The sequence below is a fragment of the Gymnoscopelus braueri genome (genome assembly GCF_963280865.1).
Source record: "Gymnoscopelus braueri genome assembly, chromosome: 12".
NCBI classification, from domain to species: Eukaryota; Metazoa; Chordata; class Actinopteri; order Myctophiformes; family Myctophidae; genus Gymnoscopelus; species Gymnoscopelus braueri.
Genome location: NC_137614.1, coordinates 54,166,795 through 54,191,204, shown reverse-complemented (window position 1 = coordinate 54,191,204; position 24,410 = coordinate 54,166,795). Strand labels below are relative to the sequence as shown.

The 24,410-nt window shown below is 39.3% G+C and overlaps 1 protein-coding gene across 4 annotated transcripts in view; it reads right to left on the bottom strand.

Moving 5' to 3' along the window:
• Positions 1-1,877: 1,877 nt before the first annotated feature.
• LOC308097525 (uncharacterized protein) overlaps positions 1,878-24,410 on the bottom strand; it is a 25,480-nt gene continuing 2,947 nt past the window's right edge. Inside the window, exons 2-9 of one of the 4 annotated variants that reach the window (XR_013934218.1) lie at positions 20,582-20,653; positions 16,895-17,224; positions 15,127-15,212; positions 10,905-11,052; positions 4,979-5,149; positions 4,323-4,695; positions 2,513-3,241; positions 1,878-2,293 (exon numbers count right to left, since the gene is read on the bottom strand). Coding sequence is in view for 1 of the 4 variants with exons in the window: in XM_080445346.1 (XP_080301472.1) it covers positions 3,240-3,241; positions 4,323-4,695; positions 4,979-5,149; positions 10,905-11,052; positions 15,127-15,212; positions 16,895-17,224; positions 20,582-20,653 (1,182 nt within the window). In the remaining 3 variants the exon portion in view is untranslated. Of the gene's footprint in view, positions 2,294-2,336; positions 2,426-2,482; positions 3,242-4,322; positions 4,696-4,978; positions 5,150-10,904; positions 11,053-15,126; positions 15,213-16,894; positions 17,225-20,581; positions 20,654-24,410 lie in introns of those variants that run through there. The other 3 variants (XR_013934219.1, XR_013934220.1, XM_080445346.1) reach the window with 3 other exon arrangements.

Genomic DNA, 24,410 nt, shown 5'->3' with positions numbered 1-24,410 from the left:
TTATTTTCACATTTCCATTTAGCTGTCACACATTACAATGGTAATTTTTATACCGCATGAGAAAATTGAACCAGCTTATTAAAGCCCACCTCATAAATATGCATTTCTGTGCAAATACAGTTTTGCTGCCTGTGTAATTAAATAATGAAACAAACACACACTGAACAACAGAGCTGAGTGTAAAAAAATTTGAGGAACCAGTTTATTCAAAACAAAAAAACGAAAGAAAAGAAAACAAGTGAAAACGAGCAGAGTCGTAGTGAAAGTGACCAACGAACCAACAGCTTGGCAGTTAACAGGTTAACAGTGCATGTCGTTATAAGAGTGAGTTTCAGAGCCTTTGGTGTAAACATTTATCTTTTAAATTCTACAGGTGTGTTGAACTCTGTACGGACAGAATTGTATAATCCATTAGAAAAAGTGCAAAAACAATAGTGAGCCAAACTTTTATTAAAAATCACACCTGTAATATTTATAGAAATATTGAAACACCAAAGTGTGTTTTGTTTACAGACATCGGGTCAAAAAGAAAGGTAAAAAAAAGAAGTGTTTTGGCTAAACTTCAGTGAATTGTTTTTGTCCGTCCGTCCGTCCGTCCGTCCGTCCGTCCGTCCGTCCGTCCGTTCGGTGCGACTGTGTTTTTTTTTTGTGTAAAACAAGTGTGACACAATAAATTACTTCCTGAATCATTTTCTTAAAGGGATACTTCACACCCAAAATGTAAATCCATGTTTCCCCCATATCATTTACTCACCTTTAACACTGAAGCCTTGAATACATGAAGAATGTATTCATTTATTTTTCTTCCTGAATGAATAATCCAATTAATGAGAATAATTGAATAATTGGTTTCACAGCTTCGTAGGGAGGGTAACTGATAGGGTGGGTAACTGATAGGGTTAGGGTTAGGGGGGATAGGGAGGGTAACTGATAGGGGGGAAATAATACCTTTTGGGTGTGAAATAGCCCTTTAATCCACAGCAACACAGAAACAAACACATTTTCACATCAGAGCAAAAACAGGCTCAACGTATCTATGGCTTCAAGTGATGTTAAAGGAGTAGTTCACCCAGAAAATGACTTATTTTCTATCAATTACACATCATTTGTTCCTGTGTCTCATTGGAGGGCTGTGGACAGTTCAGAAACCTGCCTACCAGTGACATCATCGATGGAGGATTCCAAGCTAATTGAAATACAGGCTTTCTCTTCCTAGGAAAGTGAACATGCTGAAATAGAAGCTATTTCTGCATTAATATAAAATAAAATAAAGTTTGAAATCTTATTTGAAAGTGCCAAACCTTCCTGCCGATGATGTCACTGGTAGGCAGGTTTCTGAAGTGTCCACAGCCCTCCAATGAGAACACAGAGTGAGTAGAGAGAGATGATGTCATATTATAATGAGCATTAATTAGTGAGGCCCAATTATATGAAGATGACGTTGAAAACAGATGAAGTGCTCCTTTAAAACATTCAATCCGGGAACACATGTGTCATTTTAAGATTGATTTGGCTTTTCAAAAATAGCAGATCTACAAGCTCATAACGCGTATCTGTATTTTTTTGGGGGAAATCGTGGAACATTTGTAACTCACATCTTTGCTTCTATAAATGTCTTCTAAATCATTGAAAACAGTTTTGTTAGGAATAAACGTAAGTTGATATAATATCAGTGGTTCTCAAAAATGACATGGCTGTGGACCCCCCAGACCCCCCCATCTCAAAATATGTTGTTCCAGGGACCCCCCAGAAGTTGTAACAGAGTTAAAAATGTTCGCTTTAAAACGTATACATATATATATATATATATATATATATATATTCAAAGATTTGCAAAAGAAATCATGATTCAATTTTTTTTTTTATCTACAAGTGCATAGTTCTGAACGTGTAGATCTGCTATTTTTGAATAGCCAAATAAATGTTAAAATGACACAGATGCGTTCCCGGTCTTAAAGGGTTAAGTGTTACTTTACTCATTGGCTTGTAGTTTTCCAGTTTGGTAAAAAAAAGAATATTGTGTGAAACGTCAAACTAAAAGCTTTTTACCTGTGTGACTTCAAACTAAAAGCTTTTTACCTGCAGAAAAATAGTTGGAGACCTTTTTGAATTGCGGAAAATACCCTTTAATATAAGTAACACAGTTCTCTTCTTAAAATAGAATAGGGGTCTTCAACGTTGTTCAGGCCAAGGACCCCTTAGCTGAGAGAGAGATGAAGCAGGGACCCCCACTACATATTGAATAGCTGAGAGAGAGAGAGAGAGAGAGAGAGAGATGAAGCAGGGACCCCCACTACATATTGTATAGCTGAGAGAGAGAGAGAGAGAGAGAGAGAGAGAGAGAGATGAAGCAGGGACCCCCACTACATATTGAATAGCTGAGAGAGAGAGAGAGAGAGAGAGAGAGATGAAGCAGGGACCCCCACTACATATTGTATAGCTGAGAGAGAGAGAGAGAGAGAGAGAGAGAGAGAGAGAGAGAGAGAGAGAGAGATTAAGCAGGGACCCCCACTACAAAAAAAAAGTTCCTATCACACATAGATTTGGCGGCCCCCCCTGTAGTAACTCTGAGGACCCCCTAGGGGTCCCGGGCCCCCTGTTGAAAACCCAGAGATTAAGGCTTTTTGAGGTCAGTGTCGGCAGGTACTGTCAATGTCGTTGGTTAACTAATCATTAATTAAAGGCATAGTGTGTAACTTTGACCTGTGTTTTACATTATAAAATAAATTATTTGTAAAAAGAAAAGAAAAAAGAGCTCTCTCTCTCAGCTTTTTACAAGACCTGTGTAACTAAACCAAACTAAAAGCTTTTTACCAGTGTGACTTCAAACTAAAAGCTTTTTACCTGCAGAAAAATTGTTGGATACCTTTTGAATTGCGGAAAATACCCTTTAATGTAAGAAACGTAGTTAAAATAGAGCAGGGGTCTTCAACGTAAAACAAAACAAAAAAACATTGTTTTGTTATGAGTCAAAGTTACACACTGAGCCTCTAATCTGACAGCTGTGTCTCTGTATGACCCCTAGAGGGAGCTCTAGAGGTGACTCTAAAAGGACGTTGCTGGATTCTTGTGACCAAGTTGATGCCTCAGAAAATGACCAACATTCATGTTGCATTTATGATAATCCATACATTATTAACTCCTTCTTATCTGACACGTTCTTTCTTCTGTCTTCTGGGAGAGGCTTGATCAGGTGGAACTCTGTCCTTTGTTCTGCATACAGTAACCGCTCTCTCTCTCTCTGTAAAACATCACAACAGTATTAGTTATTTAATAAGTTATACGTTTTCATATCAAATCATTTGGTCAACAGAGAGTCTCTGGATAACTTCTCACAGGACTAACGCAGAGAACACAAGGCTGTTTTTTTTTTTTTTAGTTTGCCTGTTCTCCCTGTGTCTCTCAGGGTAGTTAATACCCTCACAAAAAAAACATGTAGTATCCTGGTCGCTATACTGCCTCCCCATGACAGCCGGGGCGCCTGATGGAGGGAAAGGAAACGGCACAGTTAAAAACCTGTGCCTTGAAATCGCATATTTTGATAGCTTTTTATTTCTTTTTTTCTGGAGAGATCTGATGTTTACAGTGAGAGAAAACTATGCAACCTGTTGTTCTTGAACGCGCTCGACCGTGTTGTGAAAGCTCTGCTTACGTGATTTCAAACTACAGCAGGTTAAAAACTACAGCAGGTTAAAAACTACAGCAGGTTAAAAACTACAGCAGGTTAAAAACTAACTACAGCAGGTTAAAAACTACAGCAGGTTAAAACTACAGCAGGTTAAAAACTACAGCAGGTTAAAAACTAACATCAGCAGGTTAAAAACTACAGCAGGTTAAAACTACAGCAGGTTAAAACTACAGCAGGTTAAAAACTAACTACAGCAGGTTAAAAACTACAGCAGGTTAAAACTACAGCAGGTTAAAAACTAACTAAAGCAGGTTAAAAACTACAGCAGGTTAAAAACTACAGCAGGTTAAAAACTAACTACAGCAGGTTAAAAACTACAGCAGGTTAAAAATTACAGCAGGTTAAAAACTACAGCAGGTTAAAAACTAACTACAGCAGGTTAAAAACTACAGCAGGTTAAAAACTAACATCAGCAGGTTAGAAACTACAGCAGGTTAAAAACTACAGCAGGTTAAAAACTAACTACAGCAGGTTAAAAACTACAGCAGGTTAAAAACTAACTACAGCAGGTTAAAAACTACAGCAGGTTAAAAACTAACATCAGCAGGTTAAAACTAGCCTCACGTAGCCAGACTAGGTCTGGTCCCCAAAACTACTGCAAGTTAAAAACTACTCCAGGTTAAAAACTGGTCACACTTACATTCTTCATCTGTCGCCTCCTGTTCCTCCTCCTTCTCCTCCTCCTCCTCTTCTACTGGTGTCTCTTCCTGTTCCCCTCGATCCTCCTCCTCCTCACTGTCCTTCTCCTCTGTCTCCTCCTCTACAGCTGGCTCTCCTTCAGAGACCTCCTCCTGCTGCTGCTCTGCTGCGTTGAGGTTCTCCTCCTCCACAGCTGGCTCTCCTTCAGAAACCTCCTCCTCCTCCTGCTGCTGCTCTGCTGCGTTGAGGTTCTCCTCCTCCTCCTCCTGCTGCTCTGCTGCGTTGAGGTTCTCCTCCTCTTCTATCGCCGTCTCCTCCTCCTCTGTTGTGTGTGATTCCTCCTTGTCCTCTGGCGCCTCCTCTGGCACCTCCTGGCAGTGTTCATTTGGACAGCAAATGTTCATGTAGTTATTAGTCAAATATCAGATGTTCCTTCCTTTAACATCCCTTTAACATCCCTTTAACATCCCTTTAACATCCCTTTAACAAGCTCACAAGCTTGTAGATCGGCTATTTTGGGAGCATGACTCACACACAACCAAACATAAACCACTCTTAGTTCAGTTTTTATTTGTTGACGACATTGTCAATATATTTAGTCACAGTTTTAGTGGAGGAAATAAACACCTCCTCCTTGTCCTCCTGGCTCACCTCCTTCACCTCCTCCTCCTCCTCCTCTCCTCCTGACTCCTCCTCCTCTGAAACAGGGACCGCCTCCTCTCCTTCCTCCTCCTCAGCCGTAGGAGGAGCCACTTCCTCTTTGCTCACAGACTCCTCCTCTTCCTGCGGCGAAGCGGCCGCTACTTCCTCTACCTGCTCCAACTATAAGATAAGATAAGATAACATGATAATATAATATGAGATAAGATAAGATAAGATAACATGATAATATAATATGAGATAAGATAAGATAACATAACATGATAATATAATATGAGATAATATAAGTGATACTGATACACTTGTAGATCTGCACTGTAATGTAATGACGCTGCTGTCTACTTGATCTCTGCTCTACCTCCTGTGTCACTGGCATGCAGCCAAGCCACGCCCACCATGGGCACACCACCAGAGGGCGCTCCTCTGACCTAGTTCACTTCCACCTGTAGATTCTACACAAACCTGTGGGGCAGAGTCCTGCACGGGTCCAATTTTGAGAACCCGCGCCCGCCCCGCCCGTCAATACTCAGATCCGTAGACCGACCCGTCACCCGTGATAATTTCAAAATACGAACCAGACCCGCCCCGCCCGTCAAATAAACGACCCGTTGTCCGCCCGTTTACCCGTGTAAAATGTAAATCCTATTGAAAAGTGTGTTGAAAAAGATAGCAGCCTTCAACAACAGTGCTACATTCAGTGGTCAGGTTTGTACAGAAAGCAAGTGAAGACGGAGGAGCGAGCTTAAGCCACGCGCGAACGCGCATCTACGCAGCAAACATGTGTCGTTGTTTATGTCATCAGATACTTTTAATTTGAAGGTTTAACAGGATGTTCAATGTGTTTTTGTGAGTTAAGATAACTGTCCAGCATGCTCCATGCAGTTGTGCTGTTAAGTTACACAAGTTACGTTGTTTGGGCGGAAACAGTGCTCTCTGATTTTCACAATAAAATGATATCCGCCCGCGATTAGTTCAGTACCGCCCGTCCCCGTACCCGTGATCTTATCAAAGTAACATTTTCACCCGTTTTCACCCGTCAAACGCGGGTATCCGTCGGGTATCCGCGGGTACCCGGCCCGTTGCAGGACTCTGCTGTGGGGGGGGGGGGTGATACATTCCACTATGCTGCCACCGACATGTGGAATATGCCAACAACCATGACACTGTGTGTGTGTGTGTGTGTGTGTGTGTGTGTGTGTGTGTGTGTGTGTGTGTGTGTGTGTGTGTGTGTGTGTGTGTGTGTGTGTGTGTGTGGCTCCAACTTAATACATGTAATTTAATAACAGGCCATTCTGATTCTGGTAATAATTATTGTTATAATAATTATTATTATAATTAATAAAATTAATAAAATATTATAATATAATTATAATATATATATATATATATATATATATATAGTATACAATAATTATTATTCTGGTCAAACAGAGTCAGGGTGATGACTCACTGGAAACACTCTGCTACACCAGTGGGTCTCAAAGTGTGGTCCAGGGACCCTCATGGGTCCTTGAGGGGGTTCCACATGGACCCTTATGGGTGTGTAACTCAGAGTGTACAAATGGACCCTTATGGGTGTGTAACTCAGAGTGTTACAGTACAGTACAGTTACTGTACTGTACTGTACTGTACTGTACTGTACTGTACTGTACTGTACTGTACTGTACTGACTGTACTGTACAGTACAGTACAGTTACAGTACAGTACAGTACAGTACAGTACAGTACAGTTACTGTACTGTAACAGTACAGTACCGTGCCGTACCGTACCGTACCGTACCGTACCGTACAGTACAGTTATTGTACAGTACAGTACAGTACATTAACTGTACAGTACAGTACAGTTACTGTACAGTACATGTACAGTACAGTACAGTACAGTTACAGTACCATGCCGTGCCGTGCTGTAACTGTCCTGTACTGTACTGTGCTGTACTGTACTGTACTGTACTGTACTGTACTGTACTGTGCTGTACTGTGCTGTGCTGTACTGTACTGTGCTGTACTGTGCTGTGCTGTACTGTACTGTACTGTACTGTACTGTACTGTACTGTACTGTGCTGTACTGTGCTGTGCTGTGCTGTGCTGTACTGTGCTGTGCTGTACTGTACTGTACTGTGCGGTGCGGTGCGGTGCGGTACAGTAACTGTGCTGTACCTCCATTGTAAACTTCATCTCTCTCTATGAATCCATCAGAGATTCCAGGTCAGGCTGATTAATTAACCTTTTCAGGTTAATGAGATGCTAATATATCCTAATGAGATGTAAATGAGTCCTAATGAGATGTAAATGTGTCAGCAGTGCTCCCGGTGGAGACACGGTGAACTCAAATAGTCTCGTTATCTTCATGCTAATTATTAAAGCTGTAAATCAGTGGTTTGTTTCCCAGCCGTCTCTGTATCAGAGCTTTAGACAGGTTTACACCATCATGATGCTTCTTAAAGGCATGCAACGTGTGGTGATGTGAGCTTGTAGATCAGCTAGTCATATTATGACAAAGTATAAACAGTAGTGTTTAAAGGGACAGTTCACCCAAAACATAGTTTTTTTTAACGTCCAAAACTGTTACCTGAAACTACTGTTACCCTAAACTGGTGGTCCTTGACATTAAAGGGCCAGACCACTGTGGTAGAGGTCAGGGTTGTGTAGTTACCTTGATGCCATGATGTAACTCACAAAGATGGACAAGAAATCTAAAATAATTGCTCCATGGATTAGAAATTGATCATTAAAATGATGCTCATTGACTTACATCAGCTTACAGTTCAGTCACTCTTTTAGCTCATAAACAAACACAAACAAAGCTGATTCAGACAATATAAAACATGACCAAACCCTGTACTGTTTGTTTTTTTAATAAAAGGGTTAACTTCCTGTTGATTTTACTATTTTTATTAACACATTCCCTGCCATTGACAGAGATCTCATCTTCTTATAGATCTGCTATTTTCAAATATTTTTGTACTTTTACTTTTGGTAGTTTAAGTACATTTTGATACCAATACTTTTGTACTTTTACTCGAGTACATTTTGAATTCTGGACTTTTACTTGTAACAAAGTATGTCTATATTACAGTTTTGCATTGCATTTACTTAACACTCGCATGACTGAGGTTTCATACTCCTCCACCAAGCCTGAAAAAAGATCATTTTGATCCCCAAATCAGGCTATCCTATTGGCCACTGTCTCCCTCTGTTCTCCAGACTAGTTCACACTTTCTCCCCCAAACAGTGGGGGGTTCCATTGTCTTCTAAAAAACTGAGAGTTGAAAATGGGTTGCCAAATTTTGAGAGAGAAATAAGCAGGCAGGTCTATGAAAGTGTAGGCAGTAGGCTAGTGTGTATTTCTATCTGTCTCCTATATGTCATCATGATTTGTGATTTGTGTATGTGGGGATCTCATTTTTACTTCCATGCAGTGTTGATTTCGTTAACGTTAATTTATTTGAAAATAGCAGATCTACAAGCTCACAATGCATGCTTGTAGATCGGCAATTTTCAAATAGCCAATGTACGTCGCGATGCGACGCGTTGTGAGTACAGTACAGTCAGTGGTGGAAAAAGTACTCAAATTCTGTACTTAAGTAAAAGTACCAATACTGCAATATAAAAATACTCTGTTACAAGTAAAAATCCAAAATTTAAAATTTACTTGAGTAAAAGTACAAAAGTATTGGCATCAAAATGTACTTAAAGTACCAAAAGTAAAAGTACTAAATATTTGAAAATAGCCGAGGTATAAAATAGGGCTAAAGTGGTTAATGTATCGTATGTTTCATTATATCATAGTTTATATCTGAAAAGTAACTAGTAACTAAAGTTTTCAAATAATTGTAGTGGAGTAAAAGTACAATATTTGCCTCTGAGATGTAGTGGAGTAGAAGTAAAAGTATTGGAAATTGGAAATACTCAAGTAAAGTACAAACAGCTCAAAATTGTACTTAAGTACAGTACTTGAGTAAATGTACTTAGTTACTTTCCACCACTGAGTACAGTACTTGAGTGAATGTACTTAGTTACTTCCCACCACGGCAAATAAGCAGCTACACAACGTCGTGACGTCTTTGTTGAACTGCAACATGGCGTTTGCACTTTGTTCATTTACAGCCTGTACATCTACATAAACGTTCAGATGTCAAATATAAAGTGCTTACCCCATGGCCACACATGTTACAATTCACTTCGGGTGGGTATAAGTACCCGTATCTTCAGCATTGTTCAATAAAAAGCATTTCAATCCGATCGGCAGCCATTTTTTCATAGTTATAATGTATCAAGAGTGCAATACGCCTCCCAACCGATGCGGTCGCGTAGTTGAAAGCAAATGGATAAAATGGCCACCGATCGGATTAAAATGCTTTTTATTGAACAATACGGAAGATACGTGTACTTATGTGGGCCCGTACATAATTGTAACATCCGTGGCCATGCGTTAAGCACTTTACATTTGAAATCTGAACGTTTATGTCGATGCACGGGCTGTAAATGAAGAAAGTGCAAACGCCATGTTGCAGTTCAACAAAGACGTCACGACGTCGTGTAGCTGTTCAGGCAAGACACTCGCCACAACGAGCTAACGAGGCTATGCTAGCTACACGTTGTGGAATACTTCCATAGAAACGAGCGGCCTGTTTAGCTGAAAGGTTGGTATAGCTCAAAATGGGGGGGGGTCATCAAACACACGGAGGAAAATGAATGAATAATCCTTTCTGCTGATCAGATCAGAGCCAAAAAAAGTTATTTAGCTAGTTTCTACTGTTTTTCAACTCGCGAGTTGATGCCTGAAACACCAGGCCTGCTCACAAATGTGCTCAATCCTGCGCAAAATATCTGATCTTCATGCATAAAACAGTTGCTGCGTGACAAGCTGTATGCTTGTAGATCCAATCTTTTTCCACCGCTTTGCAGTGAAAGGGAAAGTAGAAAATGGGTCGCCAAATTTTGAGAGAGAAATAAGCAGGCAGGTCTATGAAAATGTTACTGCATACATTGTGCCTTTCTGTGTGTCTCCTATATGTCATCATGAGGACCGTTAGCACCTGTTAGGACATCTTCCATACATAACACTACTACAAAGGTTCCAATCTTTCGGCCATTACAGAGGAATGCACTGAAATCCATCCTTGAATAATGTAAATGTGTGCAATTTAGTAGCTACTTCGTTACAGGTCAGTCAAAGTCCAGAATTAAACAAACAACACAAAATGAAGGAAAACATTGCATTGTATTATGGGGTTTATAGCCGAGGCTAATTTGCACCTAATACCTAAGACCTAATAAAAAATGTGTAATTCTGCTATAAATCTAGTAGCAGCAAGCGAACTATAGTAACTTGTAAACAACCCAGTGTGCAAACTGTGCACAAAACACGTGGGCAGCTATATTATTATTACCATTATAATGTAATTATATATATATAATTATAATAATAATAATAATAATAATAGAAAGACGTGAAAAACAAGCCCAAAGTCGCTTATAATAAGCAGACATGGCAACATGGACTCTGAGTCTGCTCGTCTACGGGCCGCTCTGCGGGGGTCTAGAGTCTCTTGCCTGGGGGAGAGAGGGGGAGAGCGGTCAATTTAGCCAAAATATAACGGTTGGGATGGTATATATGGTATATATTTCATATTTATAATACGTTTCAGAAGAAAAAAAAAACGGAGATGATTTGAAACAAATATTTAGGAAAAGTCATGAAAGGGGAACTTTCTCAGAGCTTCATGAGAGAAGATAATCCACTTTAAATTCTCAAAATCGGTCATATTGATAGCTTAGTCATGCAAGTGTTAAGTAAAGAATGTGAGTACTTTTCCCACCCCTGTGTATAGCAGACGTAAAGATCTGACAGTGTGATAGAACCCGGTTCCTTAATGTTCCCAGCCCTGAGCAGAAGGCTGGTGAAGGTGTTTTACCTCCTTCTGGAGGCTGTCCAGCTGAGCACTGAGATGTTCCTCCACACTGTGGGCTGCTTGGTTCTGCTCCTCTAAGCTCTGATGCACCGTGTTGAGCTGTTCCTCCACCTGCTGCTCCTTCTGGAGGTCTGAGGCCTGCAGCACAGCCCTGAGACACACACACACACACACACACACACACACACACACACAGACACACACACACACACACACACACACACACACACACACACACAGACACACAGACACACACACACACACACACACACACACACACACACTAATATAAATAATGGTAAATGGTGCATTTATATAGCGCTTTTATCCAAAGCGCTTTACATAGATTGTGCATTACATTCACCCATTCATACACACATTCACACACATATTCACACTAGGGGTGGACGATATGGGTATCTCACGATACGTTATCTGTGGCGATATTAGGCCCTCGATAACAATAATATCACGATATTCGATATATTAGGATATCACAATATATTGCATGAAATTTCACCAACAATATATCACGATAGTCCTTGTATTCAATTCATAAACACATAAAATAGCACCAAACAGTTCAAAATCATCATTACACAAATGCAGAGTTGGAAAAACAACGCATCACAAACGGAAAAAATTATAATATTATATCGATTTTCTTCGGAAGTATATCGATTATTTATCGCGGGAGAAAGTATCGCGATATATCGCGATATCGATATATCGTCCCACCCCTAATTCACACACACATTCACACACACACACATTCACACACACATTCACACACACATTCACACACACATTCACACACAGATGGAGGAGGAAACCATGCCACACCAACCTGCTCATCAGGAGCGATTAGGGGTTCAGTCAGCGTCTTGCTCAAGGACACTTTGACTCTAACTCTGGGGGAACCCGGGATCCAACTGGCAACCTTGCGGTTGCCATCCGGCCGCTCTACTGGCCACTCTACCCCTGAGCCACTGCCACCTACTTTACATCAACATTTGACCTTTTTCTTGCCAGTTAACCCATTAAGACCTGAGGCCGATTCTACAAATGCCGTCTAAATCAGTAGTTCTCACACTTTCAAGAGTTTTTAAAAATGTTCAAAAATAGCCTGTCAGTCATGGGGCAACCCGTGCCTTATACATGCCCACTCTGCATTGTTCTGACTATATGACACTTTTCAGTTTGTTCACCTGGATTGTGCTGTTATGATTGAGGTCATATGTTGTTCTATTTGTGTCAGGTGTAGCGTACTGTATGTGTGACTCCTCTGATATGAATGGAGAGGTAACTTTCCTACGGAGAATTATAACTTTCTTATTGGCTTCTCAGAAGAACTTACAGGGTTGTGCTTCTGAAAGAAGGGCGTGTTATGGGCGTGTTATTTATATGTTATTTATATGTTATGTATATGACGGTCGGTTGCAGCCGTCATATTTATCAAGCCTCCAACCATGTGTACGCTGGGATCGTTGGCTGGATGAATCCTACGTGGACGATGTGGTCGTAAAATTCCTGGGCTGTAATTTAAGCCGCTTTCTATGTTCCATTGATACATGAGAGCCAGAGTCTATTTCCCAAATGCTATACTATACATGTGGTGACATATGTTCCTTACAAGTATAGACACACACACACACACACACACACACACACACACACACACACACACACACACACACACACACACACACACACACACACACACATGTTGAAACACATGTTGAAACACACACACATGTTGAGTAACTCCAGGAAGAGGCCCCCTACATGCTTTCACCAGAAACAACAACAGTGAACTCTCTCTCTGCTAAGAGTCCAGGGGCGAGAGACACTGATGTCTGTCTGGAGTCATTTTACCATCTACTCAGGTTTGTGTGTTTCACCCCATTACAAGTTACTAAGTTTACGTTGCTTGATTCAGTATTTATATATTTAATATTAGTTTTATCAGACACGCCCCCTTCCTATACAAACCCATTGTAACTTAAAACTCCATTTTAATTATGTTAGATTCATTTAAAACACCCGTCCTTGGTTCTGGTGACTCATCCTGCCCTCCTAATGTGTGAAGGGGCCGTGGTTTTTCAATTACTTTTTTCATTATTTTTTTAAACACTTTAATTTTCCAAAAAATATATAAAAAATAAATGAAAAAAGTAATTGAAAAAAAAACAGATGAACTTAAACCCTGTTTACTGTGTTGACCATCTGTCCCCCAGGGCTCTGTACTTGATCCCCTCCTTTTTCTCCTCTATACACCAAATCTCTACACCGAAAGTCTAGTTGAGCTTGTAGATCAGCTATGTTGGCTGAGTCTATGATGACAGGCCCAGGCAGCAGAGAGCAGAATTCCACAGATTCCTAAACCCACATTCCATTATGCCATGTGCTAAAGGGACATCTTTCAGAGCTAGCTGTGAACTTGTAGATCTGCTCTCTCCTTTCTTTCTTTTTTCCCCTTTACACCAAGTCACGAAAACACAACATCTACAAAACATGCGCGATATACAGTAGGCTTCAATGTGTTTGCAAGGCTTCCGAGTAAATTATGTATGGTTGGCATTATAATCTATCTAAAAGCAGTATTTCTTAGATTTCTAAGCACATTACATGCTAGAGAGACATTTGTTTGTGAGTTAGTTAGTAAGCTTGTAGATCTGCTATTTTCACATAATGTTTGGCTATGATGCAATGCCCAGACTAAGGGCCATCAGGGTTCATGAGGTTAAAAACTAACCCATACTGTGAACCAATATGTTCACGTTTTGACCTGAGCTACTTTTCACAGAAGTGACATTTGGTCCATTCGGTTATTAAAAAGAAGTTCAGTCAAACTATTCCTCCACTAGCGTCTACAAAGCAGTTGTTACTATATGGGTGTGTGTGTGTGTGTGTGTGTGTGTGTGTGTGAAGGTAACCTAACACTGGGACTATATGGGGCCCGTGAACATGAACTGACACCAGATCAGAGCGCAGAGGATCAGAGCAAAGCAGCAGACATGAGGCTTTGACTGAGTCAACATCAACTTCTTCTGGGTCACAGGAGAGAAGATATGTTCTCCACACAGAGGAGAGAAGATGTGTTCTCCACACAGAGGAGAGAAGGTATGTTCTCCTCACAGAGGAGAGAAGATATGTTCTCCTCACAGAGGAGAGAAGGTATGTTCTCCTCACAGAGGAGAGAAGATATGTTCTCCTCACAGAGGAGAGAAGGTATGTTCTCCTCACAGAGGAGAGAAATGTTCTCCTCACAGAGGAGAGAAGATATGTTCTCCTCACAGAGGAGAGAAGATATGTTCTCCTCACAGAGGAGAGAAGATATGTTCTCCTCACAGAGGAGAGAAGGTATGTTCTCCTCACAGAGGAGAGAAGATATGTTCTCCTCACAGAGGAGAGAAGATATGTTCTCCCCACAGAGGAGAGAAGATATGTTCTCCTCACAGAGGAGAGAAGATATGTTCTCCCCACAGAGGAGAGAAGATATGTTCTCCCCACAGAGGAGAGAAGATATGTTCTCCCCACAGAGGAGAGAAGATATGTTGTCCTCACAGAGGAGAGAAGATATGTTGTACCCACAGAGGAGAGAAGATATGTTCTCCCCACAGAGGAGAGAAGATATGTTCTCCCCACAGAGGAGAGAAGATATGTTGTCCTCACAGAGGAGAGAAGATATGTTCTCCTCACAGAGGAGAGAAGATATGTTCTCCTCACAGAGGAGAGAAGATATGTTGTCCTCACAGAGGAGAGAAGATATGTTCTCCTCACAGAGGAGAGAAGATATGTTGTCCTCACAGAGGAGAGAAGATATGTTCTCCTCACAGAGGAGAGAAGATATGTTCTCCTCACAGAGGAGAGAAGATATGTTCTCCTCACAGAGGAGAGAAGATATGTTCTCCCCACAGAGGAGAGAAGATATGTTGTACCCACAGAGGAGAGAAGATATGTTCTCCCCACAGAGCCAAAGGCTGCAGGACAGACGTAGCCTGGGACCAGACCAATCTGCCAGTGCAAAACAAAATGCCCTTTTGGCCATTTGGGTCTGGCACCGCTCCGTTGTGAATCCATTTCCTGCTCCTGAAGTCTGGGGTGACCAATAAGGGCCCAGTATTCAAATATGGGAGACTGTAATTGGTAGTTGGTTGTAGGTCTAACCAATTGCGTCCAGAGCTTGTTTTGATCCCGCCCGTCATCATCAATTAAAACCTACCTGACAGCAGTCATCTCCAGAGAGCTGGCGTCCAGATGTGTCTTGTATTGTTCCAGCTGTTCCTTCATCCCCACCAGCTGAGCAGTCTGAGAAAACAAGACATTGTATAATAATGTACCGTACGTTTACTAGGGCTGTGAACCTTCAGATATCTCACCATTCCATTCAGATTTAACAATCATTCCCAATCAATTGTATCTATTTTAATTAACGACACACACTTCTGGACTTGAAGTGTAGCCTAGTTACTGTCTGTTTGTCCAGACAAAAAATATATATAATACCAGAGAGTACAAGCAGAGATCTACAAGCTCACATGCGAGGCGTTGTGGGCTTGTAGATCTGCTATTTTCGGAATATGACCTGATTTTTAGGGACTTCTGGAGCTCATTCCAGGCAGATGGAGCACTAACAGAGAATTGTTTTGCCCTGCGCAGGCTCTTAACTAGCGCTGACTATCCTACTAATGTAGAACGCCCTCTGACATGTGGATTCTAGTTTTCAAGATGAGAACAGCAAAGGTTGGTTACAAAGTTTGCAGGGCAGGTTATTCCTTCCTCACTACTTCATTGAGACGGTGGTGTGTGAGGGGAGGGGAGGGGGTGGGGGTGCAGGGAGAAATGCAGCTGGGCTCGGAGCGAAGCAGCAGCTCTATACTCCACCATACTACGGTGTTACCGAGATACGATACTTCTCCCTACAGCTGTGTTTTACCGGATTTGTGTCATATTGTGCTGTTTGTGTAGGACTTCTAAACGCCTTTTAGCGCGTCTAGGAACCGATATGCAGAACCGAAATGACATATTTTTGATGGGTACCCGGTCTGCCATTTCTAAGAGATTACAGATTTACAGATTACAACTCGTCCAACTCGGTACCCGGTCTGCCATTTCTAATGAATGAAATTACCTGTTGTATCAGAGTGTTAGTACCTGTTGTATCAGAGTATTAGTACCTGTTGTATCAGAGTATTAGTACCTGTTGTATCAGAGTATTAGTACCTGTTGTATCAGAGTATTAGTACCTGTTGTATCAGAGTATTAGTACCTGTTGTATCAGAGTATTAGTACCTGTTGTATCAGAGTATTAGTACCTGTTGTATCAGAGTATTAGTACCTGTTGTATCAGAGTATTAGTACCTGTTGTATCAGAGTATTAGTACCTGTTGTATCAGAGTATTAGTACCTGTTGTATCAGAGTATTAGTACCTGTTGTATCAGAGTATTAGTACCTGTTGTATCAGAGTATTAGTACCTGTTGTATCAGAGTATTAGTACCTGTTGTATCAGAGTATTAGTACCTGTTGTATCAGAGTATTTGTATCAGAGTATTAGTACCTGTTGTATCAGAGTATTAGTATCAGAGTATTAGTACATGTTGTATCAGAGTATTAGTACCTGTTGTATCAGAGTATTAGTACCTGTTGTATCAGAGTATTAGTACCTGTTGTATCAGAGTATTAGTACCTGTTGTATCAGAGTATTAGTACCTGTTGTATCAGAGTATTTGTATCAGAGTATTAGTAGCTGTTGTATCAGAGTATTTGTATCAGAGTATTAGTATCAGAGTATTAGTACCTGTTGTATCAGAGTACCTGTTGTATCAGAGTATTAGTACCTGTTGTATCAGAGTATTAGTATCAGAGTATTAGTACCTGTTGTATCAGAGTACCTGTTGTATCAGAGTATTTGTATCAGAGTATTAGTACCTGTTGTATCAGAGTATTAATACCTGTTGTATCAGAGTATTAGTATCAGAGTATTAGTACCTGTTGTATCAGAGTAGAGCTCAGTTTCAGCACCAGGTCGCTCCTCTCCTCCAGTCTGGAGTCTTGGGCCTCCAGGCTGGAGGTCAAGGTCTCCACGTTCTGGGCCAGGTCAGCGCTCAGCGCCGCCAGACCCTCCACCTGCAGCCGGACCCCCTCAAAGTCCTGGCTCTTCTCCCTGAGGACCGCCTGCATGGTCTCCATGGTCTCCATGGAGACGCTGGCCTCCTGCATCTCCTGCAGCCTGGTCTTCATCTCTGAGTGGAGAGACAGGACCTGAGCCGGGAGGTCTGAGGTCTTCAGCTGCTCCGCTGTGGCCAGAGCCATGCCAACCTATAATATATATTATATTTAATATTTATAACATTATAATATATGAGGTCTGAGGTCTTCAGCTGCTCCGCTGTGGCCAGAGCCATGCCAACCTTTAATAGAAATATTAATATTATAATACATGATAGAGCCATGCCCACCTATAATATATATATATAACATTATAATATATGAGGTCTGAGGTCTATAGCTGCTCCGCTGTGGCCAGAGCCATGCCCACCTATAAAATATATATATAACATTATAATATATGATAGGGCCATGCCTACCTTTAATATATATATATAACATTATAATATATGATAGGGCCATGCCAACCTTTAAAATATATATATAACATTATAATATATGAGGTCTGAGGTCTTCAGCTGCTCCGCTGTGGCCAGAGCCATGCCAACCTATAAAATGTATTATATTTAATATTTATAACATTATAATATATGATAGGGCCATGCCCACCTATAAAGAATATTATATTTAATATTTATAACATTATAATATATGATAGGGCCATGCCCACCTATAAAGAATATTATATTTAATATTTATAACATTATAATATATGAGGTCTGAGGTCTTTAGCTGCTCCGCTGTGGCCAGAGCCATGCTCACCTTTAAAATATATATATAACATTATAATATATGATAGAGCCATGCCCACCTATAATATATATATATATAACATTATAATATATGATAGGGCCATGCCCACCTTTAAAATATATATATAACATTATAATATATGATAGAGCCATGCCCACCTATAATATATATATATATAACATTATAATATATGATAGAGCCATGCCCACCTATAATATATATATATATAACATTATAATATATGATAGAGCCATGCCCACCTATAATATATATATATAACATTATAATATATGATAGGGCCATGCCCACCTATAATATATATATATATAACATTATAATATATGATAGGGCCATGCCCACCTATAATATATATATATAACATTATAATATATGATAGGGCCATGCCCACCTATAATATATATATATATAACATTATAATATATGATAGGGCCATGCCCACCTATAATATATATATATAACATTATAATATATGATAGAGCCATGCCCACCTATAATATATATATATAACATTATAATATATGATAGAGCCATGCCCACCTATAATATATATATATAACATTATAATATATGATAGAGCCATGCCCACCTATAATATATATATATAACATTATAATATATGATAGAGCCATGCCCACCTATAATATATATATATAACATTATAATATATGATAGAGCCATGCCCACCTTTAATATATATATATAACATTATAATATATGATAGGGCCATGCCCACCTATAATATATATATATATAACATTATAATATATGATAGAGCCATGCCCACCTATAATATATATATATAACATTATAATATATGATAGAGCCATGCCCACCTATAATATATATATATAACATTATAATATATGATAGAGCCATGCCCACCTATAATATATATATATAACATTATAATATATGATAGGGCCATGCCCACCTATAATATATATATATAACATTATAATATATGATAGGGCCATGCCCACCTATAAAATATATATATATAACATTATAATATATGATAGAGCCATGCCCACCTATAATATATATATATAACATTATAATATATGATAGGGCCATGCCCACCTATAATATATATATATATAACATTATAATATATGATAGAGCCATGCCCACCTATAATATATATATATAACATTATAATATATGATAGAGCCATGCCCACCTATAATATATATATATAACATTATAATATATGAGGTCTTCAGCTGCTCCGCTGTGGCCAGAGCCATGCCCACCTATAATATATATATACATATTATTTATAATATATGATAGGGCCATGCCCACCTTTAATAGAAATATTAATATTATAATATATGAGGTCTGAGGTCTATAGCTGCTCCGCTGTGGCCAGAGCCATGCCCACCTATAAAATATATATATATATTATAATATATGATAGGGCCATGCCCACCTATAATATAAATACTATAATTAATATTTATATTATAATATATGATAGGGCCATGCCCACCTATAATATAAATACTATAATTAATATTTATATTATAATATATGATAGGGCCATGCCCACCTATAATAGAAATACTATAATTAATATTTATATTATAATATATGATAGGGCCATGCCCACCTATAATAGAAATACTATAATTAATATTTATATTATAATGTATGATAGGGCCATGCCCACCTATACAAATATTATAATTAATATTTATAACATTATAATATGATAGGGCCAGGCCCAGCTATAAAATATATATAAATATGAATATGTATAATATATGATAGGGCCATGCCCATCTATAGAATATTAATATTAATAATAGTATAACATATGATGGGGCCATTGGATGGATCCATAGCTGTGTGCAATTGCTCTGCATTTGCACACAGCTATTGACCATTACCATGCACGGTAATGGTCAATAGCTGCACGGAACACCCAAGCCTGTTCTTCACTTTCCCCAAATGTCAGCTGTTTATCTTTAAATGTGTGTCAGCTGTTTATTAGCGTTTTTGTGTTCGCTGGCCTCCGTGAAACAAGCGGACCATGCTCATAGCCCCCGACGGTATGGTCTAGTAATATAAAATGGAGACTGAACCAGGGAGCCGGACTGCTCCAGACCATTTCATATTATAATGTATAATATATAATACTAGTCCATATGTGGGGATGTGCTCACTCAAAATATGTGCAGACTTTTAGTTATGTATGGGCAAGGTGTGTGTTCCTGTGAGTCCATGTCTGCCTAGCTATGACAGACACACACGCACACACACACACACACACACACACACACACACACACACACACACACACACACACACACACACACACACACACACTCTGATTAACAATTTTTTGTCCACAGCCGTGCGTGCGCGCGGGCCGCAAATGAAAGTCTCTTATAAGTTTGCAGTGTGTGTTGTTGTGGCGTTCTCTCTGTGTGGTGGCGTGGTCGGTCGGCCTCGGCAGGAGTAACTCATGTGCAGTTTGATCATCCCTTAGCTTGCGCCGCTGTAACCATGGCGACGACAGATCCCAATCGTCCCATAGCCCGAACGCAGAATCTCCGGTGTTTACACAGAAACCCTGATAAACAGCTTACATTTTGGGAAAGTGAAAAACAGGCTAATGCTAATGCTAATGGTCAACTGCTCCAGCCACTGAGGAGAACCCTGATGAACAGACAGGTTTTGATGACAGAGGTTTCTTTAATTATAGTAGGACATAATATCACCTCCTACCTGTTTCTGAGCCATAGAGTAGGACTGTTCCAGATCACTGAGACGGTTCTCCAGACCCTCTGAGATGTGCTGCTGGAAACAGAGAGAGAGACATGCTGGTGAATGAACTGGTTTAGTTCATGTCTCTAGAGACGCAACGCTACCTTTAGACGGCGTTGTGAGCTTGTAGATCTGCTATTTTCACAATATCTATCTGTGGAACCGAGTCAAACTAAATGTAATGCCTCAACTCCTACAATTCCAAGTGCTTGTCAGGGTGGGGGGTCCCCAGTTTAAATATGATGAATTTTGCGGGGTCCCCAGTTGAAATATGATTATTTAGGGGGGGGGGGGGGGGTCGCGACCTGAAACGTTTGGGAACCCTTGGTGTTAGAGCATTGGGCCGTTGTTCCAGAGCCTGAATCCAAAGTCATGCTCAGCATAACGTAAACATGATTTATTGGACTTTTAAAAATAGTGATAAAAATACTATACAGTTTCATGTACAGAACACAGGGTTTAAATTTCACTTCCTATTCAAATGATTTGAGGTTCGTCTGAAAGTGTCTTTTCCATCTCTATGGCTTGGCTGTTGTTGCTGATGAGACAAATAAAATAGTGATGACACTTCATCCAGTTTAATGGAGGATAAACATACATGTGGCTGAGGTTTCACTTCCTTCTTTCTTTGTTGTTTTTTTGTCAGGAGAAGTCTTGTCAAATGATGTGTTTGTCATGAGATGAGATGTCTCTCCAAGTTCCCTTAGTTCAGTGTTCACCACTGACTGCTGTGTTGTTCTTACTAATGAGACAAATACATTTCCCACTAAAGAATAATTCAGTGTATGTGTTCTTCCCAGATGTAGTTTAGATAACATGTTATGTAGACAGATGTAGTTTAGATAACATGTTATGTAGACAGATGTAGTTTAGATAACATGTTATGTAGACAGATGTAGTTTAGATAACATGTTATGTAGACAGATGTAGTTTAGATAACATGTTATGTAGACAGATGTAGTTTAGATAACATGTTATGTAGACAGATGTAGTTTAGATAACATGTTATGTAGACAGATGTAGTTTATAGATAACATGTTATGTAGACAGATGTAGTTTAGATAACATGTTATGTAGACAGATGTAGTTTAGATAACATGTTATGTAGACATATGTAGTTTATAGATAACATGTTATGTAGACAGATGTAGTTTAGATAACATGTTATATAGACAGATGTAGTTTAGATAACATGTTATGTAGACAGATGTAGTTTAGATAACATGTTATGTAGACATATGTAGTTTAGATAACATGTTATGTAGACAGATGTAGTTTATAGATAACATGTTATGTAGACAGATGTAGTTTAGATAACATGTTATGTAGACAGATGTAGTTTAGATAACATGTTATGTAGACAGATGTAGTTTATAGATAACATGTTATGTAGACAGATGTAGTTTAGATAACATGTTATGTAGACCGATGTAGTTTAGATAACATGTTATGTAGACAGATGTAGTTTAGATAACATGTTATGTAGACAGATGTAGTTTATAGATAACATGTTATGTAGACAGATGTAGTTTAGATAACATGTTATATAGACAGATGTAGTTTAGATAACATGTTATGTAGACAGATGTAGTTTAGATAACATGTTATGTAGACATATGTAGTTTAGATAACATGTTATGTAGACAGATGTAGTTTAGATAACATGTTATGTAGACAGATGTAGTTTATAGATAACATGTTACAGATGTAGTTTAGATAACATGTTATGTAGACAGATGTAGTTTAGATAACATGTTATGTAGACAGATGTAGTTTAGATAACATGTTATGTAGACAGATGTAGTTTAGATAACATGTTATGTAGACAGATGTAGTTTAGATAACATGTTATGTAGACAGATGTAGTTTATAGATAACATGTTATGTAGACAGATGTAGTTTAGATAACATGTTATGTAGACAGATGTAGTTTAGATAACATGTTATGTAGACATATGTAGTTTAGATAACATGTTATGTAGACAGATGTAGTTTAGATAACATGTTATGTAGACAAATGTAGTTTAGATAACATGTTATGTAGACAGATGTAGTTTAGATAACATGTTATGTAGACAGATGTAGTTTAGATAACATGTTATGTAGACATATGTAGTTTAGATAACATGTTATGTAGACAGATGCCAGGTTTCATGTGTTGACCCGGTATCCTATACTGTATATAGTTTCAATGTACAGATTTTAAAATATATATTATATTCTACTGTTTAGACTGATGCTAGGTTCTTGGTTTACCTATGATCCTAGATTACTATTTCTATGCATGTAATGTATTACCTTGTGTTTAACTTGCTTACTGTAAATCACTCTGGATTAAGAGTGTCTGATAAATCAGTGGTCCTTGAGGAGGGGTATGTACCGTACATCAGCTGGATGAAAATAGCTGATCTATAAGCTCACAACATGCCATGATGTGCCACGTTGTGAGCTTTGAAGATTAGCTATTTAAAAAACAAATCTTGAAAGAGAGGGTAACAAATCTAGTATGAGGGGGTAGCCATGGTTCACATGACGCTCGTCTGTCCCGAGCGTCATGAAGAACTTGGTGCGTTCTCCATTTACAACCTGTACATAAACGTTCAAATTTCAAAGATAAACTACTGACCCTACAGCCACGGATGTAACAAGTTGAAACACTCGATACCCAGTACCCGTATCTTCCATATGGTTCAATAAAAAGTATTTTAATCCGATCTGCGGCCATTTTCTCATAGAGTTGTAATGTATCAGAGTGCAATACACCTTCCAACCAATAGGGTCGCATAGTTGAAAGCATATGAAGGAACATTTTGAGAAAATGGCCGCCGATCGGATTTAAATGTATTTTATTGAACAATCCGGAAGATACGGGTACTTAGACCCGGGCGTTTCAACTTGTTACATCCGTGGCCGTGAGGTCAGCGCTTTATATTGTAAATGTGAACATTTATGTCGATGTACAGGCTGTCAATGGAGAAAGTGACAAAACCAGGTAGAAGTCGCGCCATGACTGTGGGGGTAGCCTACCGTAGCCTACCCCCCCCCCCCCAATAGAGAGCTGTGTGTAGTAGAAACACAGCTCTATATGGGGGGGTAGCCTGGGGGTAGCCTGGGGTACTCCCCACCCCAATAGAGAGCTGTGTGTAGTAGATAGACAGACATGTTGTTGTGCTCAGGCCTTCTCATAAAGCCAGTGTACGCAGTATGAATGTGAACCATCGTGGGTCAAAACATAAACCTCTCATTACGAACGTCAACAGCTGCGGTTCACCTTGTGTCATGGACGATAGAAATAGAACCACACACACACTCAAACTCACACTCACACTCACACTCACACTCACACTCACACTCACACACACACACACACACACACTACACCTTACTATACTTGTGAGGACATCCACATTTCTAAACTGTAAGCCTAAGCCCTATATACATTTCGGCCATTTCTAGATCTACAAGCTCACAATGTGTCGCGATGCATTGTGAGCTTGTAGATCTGCTATTTTCGAAATATTTTGTATACGTTTGAAAACTTTTACTTTTGGTACTTTAAGTACATTTTGATACCAATACGGTACTTTTGTACTTTTACTCGAGTAGATGTTTTGATTACGGACTTTTACTTGTGACAGAGTATTTTTACATTGCAGTATTGATATTTTTACTTAAGTATAAAATTAGTGAGTACTTTTTACACCACTGCTTAAAACCTGTGTAGACATTTGGGCCTCACTAGTATAGTAACACACACACACACACACACACACACACGCACACACACACA